This window comes from Gavia stellata, chromosome 20 (assembly GCF_030936135.1).
Source record: "Gavia stellata isolate bGavSte3 chromosome 20, bGavSte3.hap2, whole genome shotgun sequence".
Taxonomy (NCBI): domain Eukaryota; kingdom Metazoa; phylum Chordata; class Aves; order Gaviiformes; family Gaviidae; genus Gavia; species Gavia stellata.
In genome coordinates, this window is record NC_082613.1 from 5,705,005 (window position 1) to 5,721,010 (window position 16,006).

Below are 16,006 nucleotides of genomic sequence, written 5' to 3' on the forward strand. Positions count from 1 at the left end.
GAAAAAAACATAAATTGAAATCAAGTCAGAATACATTTTGTGTTTGGTTCCCCCCCCCAAATGCAAACAGAAAACGTATGAAATTTTAGGACTGACACATCATAGAAACTAAAAGGAATTGATGATAATGAGGACCTGAACAGGTAACAGTCCACCAACATATGCACGCACAGCTTTCATTGCAAAATATAATTACGTTTACTTTCACTAACACCTATACTTGAAGGTAAGAAATTCTGGCTTATGTACATTGCAGATTCATTTTCACCCTTACAAGCTAAGACATTAAAAAAGGTTCTACAACAAGTCATTTGTTGAAACAAGTATCAGAGATCTAAATTCAACAAGACCAGACTAAAACTCAGCAGTTTTTGTTTGGGTCAAGCAATCTTTCTAACCTGGGACAGCAAAGAGAACATGCATTTTCTGTTACTGAGATGTATGCTAAGTTTTTTGTCAAGTATTTCACTCTATAAACTAGGAATGAATCAAATACTCAGAAAAGACATAAATAAAAATAGATTGAAAACATTTTGTTCTTTATGATTTAAAATAAAAGTGGAAAATTGCACACTCAATTTGCCTTTCTTTTTAAAGCCAGACTACTACGTTAAAAAATCGTAAGATACCTGCTTTCTATTAAACATCAACTTGAGAAATACAGTCAGTGACTATATGGTAGTCTGTCCTCCAATTCACTTGGTTTTTGTCTGCATTGTATGGGGGGAAAAAAAAAAAGAAAAAAGAACTTACTGAAAATTTACTTTGTCCACCTGAAACTTGGTTTCAAAAATTCCTGATGTCAAAACTCTGCATCTGAGAAGATCCTTAGAGCATAAAGGAAAAGTCATTAATTCAACACAGATACGTCGTAATTCTTCATATATCCAGCAACAGAAATAAAAACCAGTGCTGACAGTGTATGCTGTACTGCAATAACAGGGAATGGAGCACTATGAAGCTGCATTTGAGGTTTTGATCTTGCAAACGTGTGCACACATATGGGTGTGCTCAACTTTTAAAGTACATCTATTTTCACCAGCAGGTTGTAAGTGCCAAGCTTGGAACAGGAGGAAACATTTACATGCCACTTAAAGCCAACGCAAGTGTTCAGAACAGCGCAGAACCATCCCTGGAGATCAGATGATGCATTCACAGACTTCAGTGGGACTGTGGCACACAACAGGATCTTTAAACTACCACCAAAGAATTCCCAACCCCAGAAGACAGATCTCTCCCCCAACTGTTCAGCGCTTGGGTATTAAAAGAAGTGTCTAGGTCTCAGAACTTTCCATCTTTTCCTTCAAAGAGCCAGGAGCTCAACCACTTGACTCTTGTAAGAATTAGGCTTTTTAAACATAAAATTTTAAATTTCTCATAGAGACAAAAATTATAATCAGAAGTTATGAGCTGCAAACAATTGAAATTGTTATAAGCGCTACAAAATCCTATTGGAAACAAACTGTATTGGTGTTTATTTACTGTGTATTGCAAAGCAGTGACAGCCATATACAGTGTCTAGTGGGTAATTGATCTAGAAGAACCTAATTTGCAGAGGCTGCAGACTGAGTATGCAGTCCAGATATAACTAACTACAAAATACCACTCTGAATTCAGCTAAAGGTTTTGTAATTTAGGACTTAAAGTTTTCATGTTCTTCACAATGGGTCTAAACAGCAGATAAATAGGAACATTTGCAGCAGACAAGATCATGTAAGTGAACAGATTGTAAAAAAAAAAAAAAAAAGGCACAATAAAAGCTCTGTTCTTACTACACAGGTACCAAACTGGTTAGTCAAAGTCAAAACCACACAAAATCCAAAGGTTATACAACACTGTTAAATCATTAAACAAAATGGCTACATTTTAACATCAGTTTTCTGATAGTAAATTATTGTTGTCTGGCTATTTTAATACTCATATTGAAATATGTGTATATGTAAACATTGTTCTAACTTGTGTTTTAAACAGTTTGAAAATCAAATGCACCAACGAACAGAAACAGATTTAGAAAACTTGAATCTCTGGAGCTCTGCATCTCTAGAAATCAATGTAAGTATGATGTAAAAAAACCCCAAACAAACAAAACACTCACCCACCTCAGGAAAAAAAAAAAAAAAAGAAAAAAGAAAGGAAGTGATTTCACTATTACACTCAGGAGTTCTTAGGAGAAACATGTAACATCCCAGAGGATAATCCAAACGGACCTGTTTTACAGTATACTCGTGGGGAGTTTCAATTCAGTCAATGGTCCCAAACAAGCACCGTAAGTATTTGTGCTTGCTTATGGAAGTAAAAATATGTAATTATTTTGCTTAAGTAACTACTTAAAATACACACCTTACTTATGTAATTACTATAAGTAAATTCTAAGTCCTTTACTTAGTGCTCTATGCTAAGTATAAGTAAATACAAGTTAAACTCCTGGCACCCTTAGCCTCCAAAATAAAACTGATACTTGTTTTAAAGTTTCACATCTGAAGATGAGTTGCTCCAAATTTCAAATACAATAACCTTGTATTTTTAGTATTTTGTTTCTTGAAAACACAATTATTTCAGTGAAAAAATAAAAGTATTTACTTAAAAGGATGAAGAATTAATTTATTCTTGAACAACTTTAAAGGATACAAACTGTTCCCTCCTCATCAATATTGTCTGCAAAAGTTTTGGGACATTAATATGTTTTTTAGTTATTTATCCTATAAAAGTACGCTAGATGCTTAATTTCATTATTTATGGGAAAAAAGTTAGGAATATACACGTGATTTTGGATTAGGGATCTGGCCCTAAAAAGATCCTCAGATTATCTGTAACAAAATGAAAACTACAATGCCTATTCTGAAAAAAATAAAATAAGATAAATCTTCTGACAAGGTTATTATTACAAAGTCTTGTTTACAGTGGGACCAGTGGGGCTGAGAAGATACCAACCAACTTTGCATCAAAGGAAGCAAGTGCGTGATGGCTAATGAGCAAGGAGGGCAAAACATTATGAATTACTCGTTCAAATGGTTAATTGAGTTTTAGTGTCACAGAAGTATGATGTAAGTCTTGAATCTGGGCAGATTTTCATTTCACAGTACATTTACATGTATAAACATAATCTCAATCCAAATGACATCGTAATTTTTACTGGAACACTAAATACGTACAGTACATGGTAATACCTGTATTAGTGCCACAAATGGCAATTGGAAAATTAATGAGATAGTGATCCTCAAAGACAGAGGGGGCAGAGAAGTTGTGTAATCTCTTAACGAGCCTTTCCTTACCTGGTCAGACGGCGTATACTCGTTTTGTTTGACTATGTCAATCTTGTCGAGAAAACTGGGGAGAGAAAAGAAAAAGATTAACTTGTCATTCTCAAATTAGACAAAGCATCTAACGCTTTATTAACTGATAGGTTCCCAGGTAAGAGTTGGTATATTCAAATGCACTCGGATTCACCAAATGCTCAGTCCACTGAAACTGCTCGACATGCAGGCGTCAGCGCTGAGCACTGCCCTTCCTCGCAGCACCCAGCAGAGGGCCAAATCCCCAGGGCTGGCCAGCGGGCCTGGCCACCGCCTGCCAGCCCCCTCCCGCTCGGCTCCCTCCGGTAACAGACATGCAAGTAGTTTAATTTAGGTCATTTATTCGTATAAATTGTACAATATAACCTGCTACTTCTAACAGTAAAACAATGGCTCAAACAAATTGCCTACATGTAATCTTCCTGCAAGTAAGATGAGTATTTTTGAAAATTTATCGTCACCATAATGCTTTTAATAAATGAAATCCCTAAACCGATGTTATTAAAAGTTTCCTTAACTGAGAGGGAATACTGCTTTTTCTGTCAATTGTTGGGACCAGCCTTTCAGTTTACTTTCTGGAGGAGTAGCAGTAGTAAGTCAAATAGGTATAAAAAGATTTATTTTATTCAAATTCACTACACGTTACCTAAAGAGGATATCCTGGAGTCTTTAAAATGTTTTTACCAATTAACTGTAACCTAATTATCTTTCACTTCAACTCAAAGAGCAAAAATCTGAAGGCACCGATTTGTTAACTCTGGTTTATTGTGGTGTTACTATGAGCCTCGAAGACGTAGCAAACCAGCAGCTTCAGGATGCAGACTTCACGCTGTTCGCACCCCAGTCACACTGTCCCCACCAAGCACGCAGCAGGGCTACACCGTGCTCAGACACCTTCCATTTCACTAGGATTAGGAGATCTAGAAATGCTTCTAAAGTTAACTTTACCCATAACATTAATGATTAATCAGAGTCTTCAAACCAATATACTTTAAGTTTCCTTTCAAATTCCTTTGCATGAATTCTTTTCTTTATGAAGCAGAAATCCCAGAGAAAAGGTGTGTTTTCCCTTCGATCCCTACCCGTAGGTAGGTACGCTGAAAGGGCACTACCTACCGTTGCAGGCAACAATTTAAAGGTGGGGGGGAAGGTAGCCACGTCCCAGATTCACAAATCAGAAACCAAACCCCCATGAAAATCAGCAAGGGTCTTAGCCCTCAGTTTCAGCCCCTGCTTCCCAACTGACTTTCTAAAACACCTCATGAAGAGCAGGGGAAGGAGGAAAAGTAAGTGTCTGGTTTAGCAGCGGCATCAGTGTAATGCTCTTTTCACCAGGAACTAGATGACCATCTTGTTTCAGAGACAAATGAAAAGTAATCTTTGTTTAGTCTGAATTACAGGATTTTAAACACATTAAAAGGGATCTTAGCAAACATGCTACTAAAAACACAAGACAAAGCGTAAAGACCAATTTCCATCATGAAAGGTGACGCGGAGACAGATATACAAGGATAAAATTGATGACAAACTGTGTTATGCAATTTGCAAGCTGGATTTTTTCCTCATCTCTTCCAGCCTGTTAAGTAAATTTATTTTTCCTTTTTTAATCCAAAGGAAAAGAAGCAAAGCTCTTTGTTCAGTACACAGAGGATGTTAAATACGTACAACAATCATGAATTCCAACTAGTGTGAGTGTTTCCACATTGTATTTTCCCCTAAGACCACAGTTTCAGAATCATGTGGCAATTTCACAAGTCGGAGGATGCCTGAAAAATGTTCAGAACATAACATGCTGATAAAGATATAAAGGTGATTACTACCATGACCCAGCCTTTCTGTACTGAATTTATCTAAGCGTAACATTTCACGCAAGGTTCCACAAGAGGTGGATTTTTGGTTCTGTTTTTGTTTTGTTTTTAAACACTCTGCTAACCAGCTTAATGGATTTTGGAAACTGACAATGAGAAAATAACAACAAGATATTGCTAAAACCTGGAACTGAAAGTACAAACCTCTTACTGTTGTTTATGCAGACTATTTTTAGGCCTATGATTTCCTTGAAAAACATCAGCCACATAGGAGCAGCACTACTGTACTTGAGATGAATTCCAATAGCAATGTTCATGCCAGGTAAAACAAGTTTGAATGGAATAAACGTTTCTTCTTCCCCCCAAAACAAGTTCCAACGTTCAGTAACATCTGATACTCCTAACAATACTCGTTCAAGAAGGAAGTCTTTCACTGCGTGACAGTTACCAGAAAACCTACCCTGCTTCCAGTGGCATTTTAGGGAAAATGGAGCAAAGCAACACGTTAAATGAAGATTTCTTCCTGTGCCTCTGCCTTTTCAGAAAAGTCTCCTCTCGCAACTTTAGAAAGAGCTAAAGACATTAAAAACCAGTTTGATTTTTTGCTCGAACGGAAAGAAAGGGGATTATTCTTTCAGTTGGCCAACTGAAAAATAAATGTGTCTGTAAGGAGAAAAGAGTAGCAGAAATTCGATCTGGTCTGATACATCTAAAATAAGGAGCAACAGTGGGAGCATGAGAGTTCAGAAAAGATCAATACACTATGTTCAGAGCCTTCTAAGTCAATGTTAGTCAAGACAAAATAATTTATCCACTAAATTAAACTAATAATCAAGTCAGATGAGAACAAAGCCTAATTCAAAATAAAACCAAATTCACCATCATTAATTTCTATTTTTAATTCTTGTTGTGCTCTACCCAAAACACAAGTGAGGCCACTTCAGTACTGCTTTGTGTGCTGCATACACTGCTGTTATAGATTGTTCTAAGTCTGCTGGAGATATGCCCATCTACTATGTCTCCTTCTCACAGGGAGAAAGAAAAGTGACCTTGGTGAAATAATTCAAGTAAAACTGTCAAACCACGAAACCAAATTTTACACTGTGAGCAAGTCTTGCACCAAGTTAAAAAGTCAGTTTTTTCCTTCTGTAAAATTTTCCCAGAGATTATATGGGAAAGCTATTTTCCAGAAAGCAAATAATTCATTCAGCATCACTGCCAATTCTCACTTAGGGCCAGATTCTGGACAAGACTAAATAACAGGAACAGTTATTGCTCTGCAAAATAGTGTCACTTAGTATAAGGCATTTCTGCCCATGTTATAAATAACAGAGATACTGCTATGACATGTTGGGAAGAAAAAAAAAAAAAAAAGACTTTAGGTCATTTGTAGTCAGCAACACTGGAGAAGAAGCATCTCTAGGACAGCAGCAGATGTGTCCCTGAGATATTAAAATGAAATGCATTAATAAAAACTTAAAACAATCTGAAATAAAAAATGTGCTTTACTTTTGGGTCCCTTTCTTCAGCTTGGGGAAGGAAAAACACATGTGAAATGTTTTAAACAGATCTTTGTGAAGAATCAAGTGTCTTTAATTTTAAGGGGGGCACTCAGGAGGCAGGCTTCGTGCAGAGAGACAGACAGAAGCTTCCCTCAGCTCCCGCAGGTCAAAGTAATTGTCATACACATATCCCCAGTTCTTTCAAAATTTTTAATAAGCCTAATATGTCAAAACCATATCCCAATTTTCAGATCAAGATATATGCCAGTTACTGATTTATTCTGGAGTTCTTTCATACCGAGAGAGTTGTTTTCTCCCTATGTGGGGGGAATTTCCTGAATGAACAATGCTGCTGCCAGACTAAGAACTGCAGCCTGCACTCATTTTTCCCCACTGAAAAGGTATGTAACACATTAAATCTTCCACCTCAAGAAACAACACAACTTCACCGTTTTGGGAGGAACGGGGAGGGGGAAATGAGACTGCCTTTCCTTCAGCATTTCCTGACAGTCTTTTCAATAAACAGCAACTTGAAATTTTACTCTTTGTGATCTGATGAAATGGTTGGTAGACAAGAATTTTTTTTTGCTTTGTGAAGAAGAGCTTTTGTTTTCAGTCTAGAGCAACACGGGAAAGGTGTCTTTAAGCTGACAATACACATACATTTGAAGAGCTTTATTTCCACCAGATTTTTTTTTTTTTTTGTCAAGTCATAACCTGAATTTGTATACAAAATACCTCTCTTAAAAGACACATTAAGATCTCCTCTTTGGTGTCAGTAAGACACTGCAAATCAAGAATTCAAAACTTCAATCCCAACTAAATACAATACTCGCTTATAACTTCTAACCCTCAGTAGCAGTACTGGAACTCCGTATTTGTGAAGTTTCTTGCCTCTGAAAGCCTCAAGGTATTTCAGAGGCAGTAAATCATACTCACAAGTCCTGCCTGCCTTCATTCATGCTGCATTTCCTGCCTCTACCATGGCATCCTGAAACGCACACCTTACATTAACCCTATTTTAAAGGTGGGCACACAGGGAGTAAGTTAATTGCCCAGAGTCCCTTGAGTCCGTGGAAATGGAATTTTCATTTCCTCCGAGTCATGTGTTTTTAATCAAGATATTACTAAGAATTAACCAGAATATTACTAAGAATCATCAAGATTTTACTAAGCATTAACGTTGTATTTACCCTGATCACCTCTAAAACAATCTTTACAATTCATGTTTCTATGTCCGAAAAGCAATTAGTATTTGTTTACTGATCTTCCTAAAGCCCAAACTGTGCAAATGCCTAGCAGATTTTTATTTACTTATCTGTACCCTATCAGGACTACAAAACTAACTCAAAGCTCCCTAAAGTAGTTTTAAGCTGAAATTTATCTCAACATTAATAGTGTTTATAAACAAGAGTGTATTTTTCATTTCTCCCTTTTTAGTCCTTGCCATAGTCCTTTCTGTTATTCAGCAACAGCGTTCTAAAAGCTAAACAGTTAACTATTTGAGAAATTCTTTCTTTAGCTATTTTGTCTATGCTGAAGCCAGAGTCACAGGATTAGTACAAAGATATATTACTCTCTTTAAAAGGGCATTTGGGCTGAGAAATACATGATATATGTACTGTAACTTTAACACAGTTTAAAAACCTGTTAGTACGGAAGAGTCTTCCAAACCCTGAAGAGCCAGGTCTGTTACAGTGTCAAACCGTGCCTTCCCACGCAGGCCGATACACTGACGGTAACTCCAGGGCACAGGGGTTATTTTCAGTTGCAAGCATGCATGTGCACATCGACTGTCCCTCAAGTCTGTCCGTTTCTGCTGTTCTTGGGAGCAAGCAGGATACGGGGTGGGGGGAAATCCTATTCCTTCAACTGGTGATAAAGATTTCTTCTACATTTCAGCTAGTTTATTTTGCAAGAGAAGCAGAAAAGCAGGCAAAGTTACAGGAATGTTGCAAATAAAATAAGCAAACATGCAGTCTGCTAGTATTTATGGTAACCTGCAAACACGGACAGTATATGAAACCAAACTTGCCATGTTTTTCCTCAAAATGAAGTTAAAAATTAAAATTGGGACATTAGTAGACTTTTGTTTGTTTTTAAAGGTACACTGATATTTTCTACGATTTGCAAAGGTGGGGTTTTTACTGGTCGGGTGGTGGTAGAAGACATGCCACAAACATGCTACTGAACGATTTAAAAACATTCAGAAAGGCATAGCTCTTTTTTCCCCCTAAACAAACTAGGTAAAGGGAGAGAAAAAAAATTCCATCAAAACCTTTGCAATTACTTTAACTACTTCACAAAGAAAATTAAGGAAAAAAAAAAAAGCCTTTAGAGACAGGCACATAGAGACAGTACTGTAACAAATAGTATTGGTGTAATTATGAGAGCACTGTACTGCATGTAAAAACATCTCACATATGATGTTCCTGTAACAAAATTCTGCATGTCAGTTCTCAGACATGAGGACCCCATTCAAAACCAGACTTATATTGGAAATGAAGTTAAAAATGTAGTAATCAAAAGACAACTCTTTAGAAAGCTTTCCCAAGAAGCTGCAGATATTTATTTCCAATTTCAAGTCAACTGGTTATTATGATTTCCTTATCAAAGTAGCAAGTCACACAAAATATTAAAAACAGTCTAAAGCCCAGAATTTAATTATAGATAGCATTAATGCGGACATATCCCCGAAAAGTGATTCTGAGAGCGGCCCCAGCTGTAATTACAGAAGCAGCTCGCAGCATTCCAGCCACTTGGAGGCGGAGGGGCACCATGGGTCTAATTTTGAAGCAAATAATGAGAAAGCTGAAAAGTATGACTCCATATATTTGGAATCATCTTGTGGTAATCAAGGTTACAGTTCCTTATATGGTGTGGAGAACATGAAGCACACACAAAAAATAGAATATTAAAACTACGGGGTATAAAGAACTGCAACTGTTGCAAAAACCCCTGAACATACCCCAGCAGCCAGCCAGCAAAGCCCCCGTAGTTTTGTGTTGCCATGAAATACAAACCTTGCCCTAAAAACAAGGCTGGTTACGTGCCCTGCTTCCTAGACTGCATAATTAAAAAAGCGTAATCCGCAGGGAGGCCATGAGGCATGAATGAATTCTAGACAAATCCAGCAGAAGGCAAACCATCCCTTCAAACACTGGTAGCAACCGAAAAGAGAAATGGGGAAAAGGTAGGAGAAAAAGAAAAAAAAAAAAAATCTATTTAAAGAGGTTGTAGTTGTCTCTTTTTTTTTTTTTTTTTTTCTCTGCCTGTCTAAAGTTAGTCTGGCTTAGAGGATGCACTAACTTTCCCAATCAGTTTTACATTACAGCACAAGTCCAGAAATAGCTCCCAGCCGCCTTGGCCTCTAGCACGGTTGCCATGACAATGGAACCACAGTGCTATAAATAGCTCATCAGCACCAAATCTTGTGAGACACATCTGGAATGGGGCCAGCCCAGCCCCGGCCTGACAAATAAAAATAGGCACAGGCAGTTTCAAAGGCTGGAAAGGTACAATGCGGCTGGGCTTGTGCGGGGCGGCGGGCAGAGAAACGGGTTTGAGTGCTTGTTAGCGTGAGATTTATTTGATAGGAGATTGGGAAAAGTATAAAAGTTACTTTATTGCATACTAAACATCAGTCTTTCTCTAAGGTCTATTTTTCTTTCTTTTCCCCTAGTCTGCAGCAAAACCACACCGCTTTTAAAACTGTAACAATGCAGTCCTTTGCCCAGGAGACCATTAAAATAAGGAAAAACAGAAGAAAAGAGATCTTCAAAACTTCCCCCTCTAACTATTTCTGTACTTTTTTGGCTCCAGTGTATTTAAGCGCTCCTGCGAGCCTGACAGGCGTCCTGGATGGGATCCTGCACGGGCTGGAGCGCTTTGCTCCAGTTAAAATCAGTCACAGGCTGCTCGGTGCCTCCAGGAGCCTGGTACGAGACGAGGTTCCCAAACCCCCCGGCCAGGCTGCAGCGACGGCTGCTCTCCTCCTCACCCTCAACATCGCCACTTCGGACCCTCACCAGGGACAAACCTACGGCCGTGGACTACGCCGAGGGTACAAACCAGCTGTGTCTGCAGCTCAGGCCAGACCTGAGCCGTGCCTTCAGAGGTGGAGGGCAGAATCAGTACGCGCGGCACAACCCAGCCCACTTTCCAGCGGCTCTGCTTGACAAAACTGCCTTTTGAGCAAGCATTTTCTTTCACTTAGTGGGTGAGAAAATGTCGTATTTTTAGCACAGACTCTTGATCAACCCATTCAATTACATCCAAATTATCTGTGTGGGAACAGAATGTTATGTCAAAAATGTTATTCAGTATATTTGTCAATATTACCCAACAGAAGACATTTGTATAATCAGGAGACTCAATATTTTCTACAGCATATGAAAGCAACAGTTCAGGAATTAGACTGAAGTAGTAAGACTTTGCTATTTCACAGACACTGGAAATAGTAGTCAGCGTCATATAACACAGCGTACACCACTCCCAAAATATAAAATCTTAGTTGCTCTATCAAAACCCAATAAAGACTACAGATGGTTATCAAAAAACTGCAACTATAATAAGTATTTAAGCCACAGTAAAATATCTTCCGTATGCCACAAAGGCACCGTGCATGCACTCCACACAAACTGCACCATCAGCCCACAGGATTCCTTTAGGTCCCTACATGGATATTTTCATTTCTAAAAATTGTAGACTAACTTCCATCCAGGCTTCAAGCTGTATGTAAACTTTCCTCCCCTTCCCCCTTCCTTTTACCACATCCAGTTTGCTCATTTGCCATCCGAACAATGTACGTTTCAGAAAACACAGTTTTCACAGAAGTATTTTGGAAAATGTACTTTATAACATGCAATGCAGTGCAATTCAGGATTTATTGGGTTTTATAAAGATACTGCAAGTTAGTTTAAGAGCCTATAATCAACTGCAAGTTTTGATTTAAATTATATAAAGTAGAACTATATATTTTTTTCTTCCTTAAGAAAGCAATTCATAAATTATTACGAGATAGCCCTTTCTGGCTCATATAATGAACAAACTTCCTGCTTTTGTCTGGGAGAATCATGAGAGGGAGAGGGCTGTAAAGCAGAAACTCTACAAGGTAACCCAAACCGGGCCAACACTCCAGTGCTGCGCTGGAAGGGCCTCCACAGCACCCCCAGGACGCCTGCGTAGACAACGCCTGCCAGATCCCCGCTGCCATTAACTCTGCACCTTGACCTGATGCTGCTTACGGATCCCTCCTCCTCCTCCAGCGATGGCTTTGGAGGGGTGCCTCCCGCACGCAGATCATTTGCACTCCTTTACGCTTCCCACTGACCGCGGGCATATTTTATCCCGAGTGTTACAGCCATCTGCCTATGACCGTACTCGATTACCGGTTTTCAAATTAAACCTGTCCCGCACAGCTTCCCCCCACCGATAACCGACACAAACCCCAAACACTTGAGGCTGCTCCAGCTGCCTCCACTCCCGCTTTGCAAACCTGTGTGAAGGTATTTTCCCACTCTCACAACTACCAGAACAGACCGATTAAAACCAACTCACTACTGCGTGCCTCCGAGGCTCACTCCACAATACAAGCCTGTATATGTCAAATAACTTGAGAACAGCCCCTCATGCCGCCCCAGAAAATTACTTCACCATGCCAGGAAGAAACGTAAGCTGATCCAAGGCCAAGGCTGGGTACAGAAATGAAAGGTAACGGTATGGATGAGATCACTATGCCGTGATCCGATTCCAGGGCAAGCCTGGGGCATGAACATGGTGTGAATGAGTGGGGAGGAATATGGCGCAATCCCTATTAACTTTTTCTTTTTTTTTTTTTTTTCTCTTTTAAGTAGGCTGCAAAAGAAGACAAAAAACATGGGAAAAGGTGAAGCAATTAAACATTCATGTAACAAAATTTCTCACTTCACTTTGCTTTCTGTCCCTCTTCTCCAAGTTTTCTTCCTGGATTTTGGTGGGCCAAACACACCAGACTTGGATCTAACTAATGATCCTGTCTCTTGCAAAACACTATCAAATCTATTGCTTTAGATATGGGATGTTATCTCTTCTCTACACTTCAAGTTTGCCTGCCTTCATTTTTACTTATCCCTATTAATGAACCAGTGTTTAAAATAAAACAACAAGCCAATTAATCAGAATAAAAATATCAGCCATCTCTGAACAATTCATGCGTTACTGGACGCAGAATGAAAGGCAAGTGGTATGTTGGGCCTGCAGAGTTCCAGGGAAATCAAATCCCGGACACAAGGGCAGGAATCGGGCATGGTGAACGCAAGAGTTGATGTGGCAGCCTGCACTCCCGGGCTGTTCTGGGACTCACCTGCTGCAATTTCTGTCCTTCCTGACACTTGAAATGGTTTTAAACTCCTCTGACTCTCAAAGAGTGTCATCTTGAAGAATCAAACTCCTAGGTACTCCATCAAGTTTGGTATCTTTTTTAGTTATTTCAGCAAGAGCTCCGCACACTAAATTTTACACAAGGAATGCAAGGCTGAAGTCTAACACTTAATTGTAAGAAAATAACAACAAATTGTTTCCATGGTCTTCACTATCTATAAAGCCATCAAGCTGGACTAGTGAGAACTCAAGTATGGCTGATGGTGAACTTCTCTCCCACCCTGTCCCCCCTTAAATATCCCTATCTTTCTGGAAAGTAGAAAAAGGTCTGTATCTATGAACAAGGTCAGGGATATTTCTGTTGTAAGCTGTTTTTAATTATAAGCTAAAGTCACAGACCCTATATACAGCAAAAGAAACTGACATAACTGCATCACTGACTGCATCACTCCTGTGCTCTGGGGGGGCTGAACTTGGAGGGAAACTTTACATTTAATAATTTTTCAAAATCTATTTAAATCAATCAGGTGCAATAGGGATCTTCTTAGACAGGTTTAAGAACATATACTGCTAACTTAGACTAAGGAGACTGTTTAAGCAAAGTCATTTAGGCAAAAATCAATATGAATAATTTTAAATGGAATTAAAAAGAGTGCCTCTACAGAATATAAATTCACCTGCAACCCCCCCAACATCTTTGAGTTCAAATCAGCAAATGAATGCTTGCTTCAATTTCAGCTGTCATTTTTAATATGGCAACAACCTATGCATTTTATAAGTATGTCCCCTACCATAGGCTGCTCTGAGCAACTGAAACAGGTGAACCTAATGGGATATCCTTTCATTGTGTTTCAACAAAGTATTTATACGAACCTTGTCCTCACGGTCTTTAGCTCCCTCCAGTGCTATCGAATCAGTAGAATTGCTTGCAGTTGATAAAGACCGTCACGTACATGTAATTTTAAAACTGCATTATTCTAACAAAATTAGTGACATCACTAATAAATAAAATAAAAATTATGTTAATAATTTAAAATGTTAATAAACGCATATTCCATCAATGACTGGGACCAAAAAACACAGCCAGAAATTAAAAAACAAAAAATCCCCAAACAACCAAAGAGCTAGATCTGAAGCACGAATAGAACTATACTATCTGACAGCCACAAAATGCTTTATAAGCACTATTTATTGGTATTTGCACCATGCCTTTCAGATTATAGAAGAATTAATAAACTAATACTACATACTAGTTTCCATAATTTGAAGAAACAGAGGTCTCTGCAAAAATGGACAAAGACAAATCAAAGGTTCAGACAGTTCCCACATTTTTGAGCTTGTGTGTGGCTTGTATAACCTAAACCCCAAACACTGAGAATACAGAACCAGGTTCTTCCCCAACTGCTATCTGAAGAATGGGCAACATCATTCTTAACAGAAGTTTTAGAGACGGAGGTAGGTGGAGCTGATATGATCTCACATGACAGAAAAGGAATTTTGATCCCACAACTGAGTTTCTGCAGGACCTCGGGAAGCAGTGATAGCTCAGGGAAGGAATCAGGCCCCAGATGAGCCCAAAACAATGGGAGGACAAACCGCTGCTGGGTTTTGAGCAGGGTGGTAGGGAGGACTTCACTGCCTTATTTAAATATACTTGCATAAAGGTCTTCAGAGAAATAGTTCACATGTATTTAACATGCAAGAATATAAACCCAATGCTGGAATCTTGCCTACTTAGGTGCCATCCCAGCTGAGATTTTTGTTCAGTATTTTAGGAAGCTAGGTTCCTGTGCAAAAAGGCAGTAATTTTGACTGTGTTCCTGCTCATAGGACGCTCAAATATTTCATTTCTTTTACGCTAGCGTCACACGTGATGCTTGCTGCAGGCACTCAGGACTGGAACAGCAGTCAGTGTCTTCACAGGACTACCTGTCACTACCTGTTCGGGAGCTGACAGTTTAAGCAACTCACAGCAGCTCACATTTCACGTTTCAGTTTTTGCTCTTCTCAGAGGCATGCTCCCCCCCACCCCTTCCTTTTTTTTCATTTAAACATTCTTTTTCCAAGTTGGGAAAAACAACTCCAGGCCTCTGTCAAAGGAGGCACACAACCTGGCGGCTAGTATTAAAAGCATCTGTACAAGAGCACACCTCTCGTTCTGAAGTGAGTTATAATATAAAGTTGTTACTCTTTTTTTCTTGAAAACATTTGCTTGATTATGAAATTTAATACCAGACATACTTAAAAAAAAATTTCAAAACAAGCAAGTGATACAGAGCTACAACAGCCATTTTATACTGTTAATTTTGAGCAGTACAGCAACACTAATCTTTGACTACTATGAAAAGCATCGCCTGCAAATATCTTTTTCTGTGTTCTTTTGCCGTACAATAAAATGAAGAAGTCAAATGTAAGTGCTTGTCTCTCCCTGCCACACATTACATTTAGGCAAATAAAAGGAGCAAGAAATCAAACTTGAAGCCAAATTCAAAGGCAAACAATAAAGGTGAATGTACTAATTCTGTGGGAAAGCCATTCACAGGGAGTGACCATGTTTCTGCAAAAGTGTAGCCCTCTCTTATTGTCATGGAAATTTAACACCTCAAACAAAAAGAACTGTCAGACATCCAGTTTCATGATTTTGCTCTTTGCTCAGATTTTTCGCTCTTTAAAGGAAAATCTAATATAGACCCTCCACCTTCACTTACTCACATGTTGTTTGTAATAACATCAATACATAGTCATTGACCATGGAGTATTTACCCAAACTGCATTTGAGTATTTAGTGCTTTTAAGCTTACAATTAAAATGAACACCTCACAGAATACTGTGGCTTTACAAAGGCTCACAAACAGCACTAATTTAGCAAGTGACATTATATGCCATTTTAGAATCTTTTAAATAAAATATTTTAGTTCTTCCCCCTCTCTTCTCCACTGACCTGCTAACTTGACTCAACTTATCCTGAAGCAGAATTTTAATCATTATAAAAATATGAACGCCTTTAAATCTCATCTCTCAAAACAGAAGACTGGCTATAAAA

At 38.6% G+C, this 16,006-nt stretch overlaps 1 protein-coding gene across 4 annotated transcripts in view; it reads right to left on the reverse strand.

Moving 5' to 3' along the window:
- The window catches only part of GNAS (GNAS complex locus), a 163,910-nt gene that overhangs the window by 8,347 nt on the left and 139,557 nt on the right, over positions 1–16,006 (reverse strand). For all 4 annotated transcript variants that reach the window (XM_059827371.1, XM_059827373.1, XM_059827372.1 and 1 more), the window contains 2 exons: positions 3,273–3,327; positions 754–827 (listed from right to left, as the gene is read on the reverse strand). In XM_059827371.1, the coding sequence (XP_059683354.1) occupies positions 754–827; positions 3,273–3,327 (129 nt within the window). The remainder of the gene's footprint in view (positions 1–753; positions 828–3,272; positions 3,328–16,006) is intronic.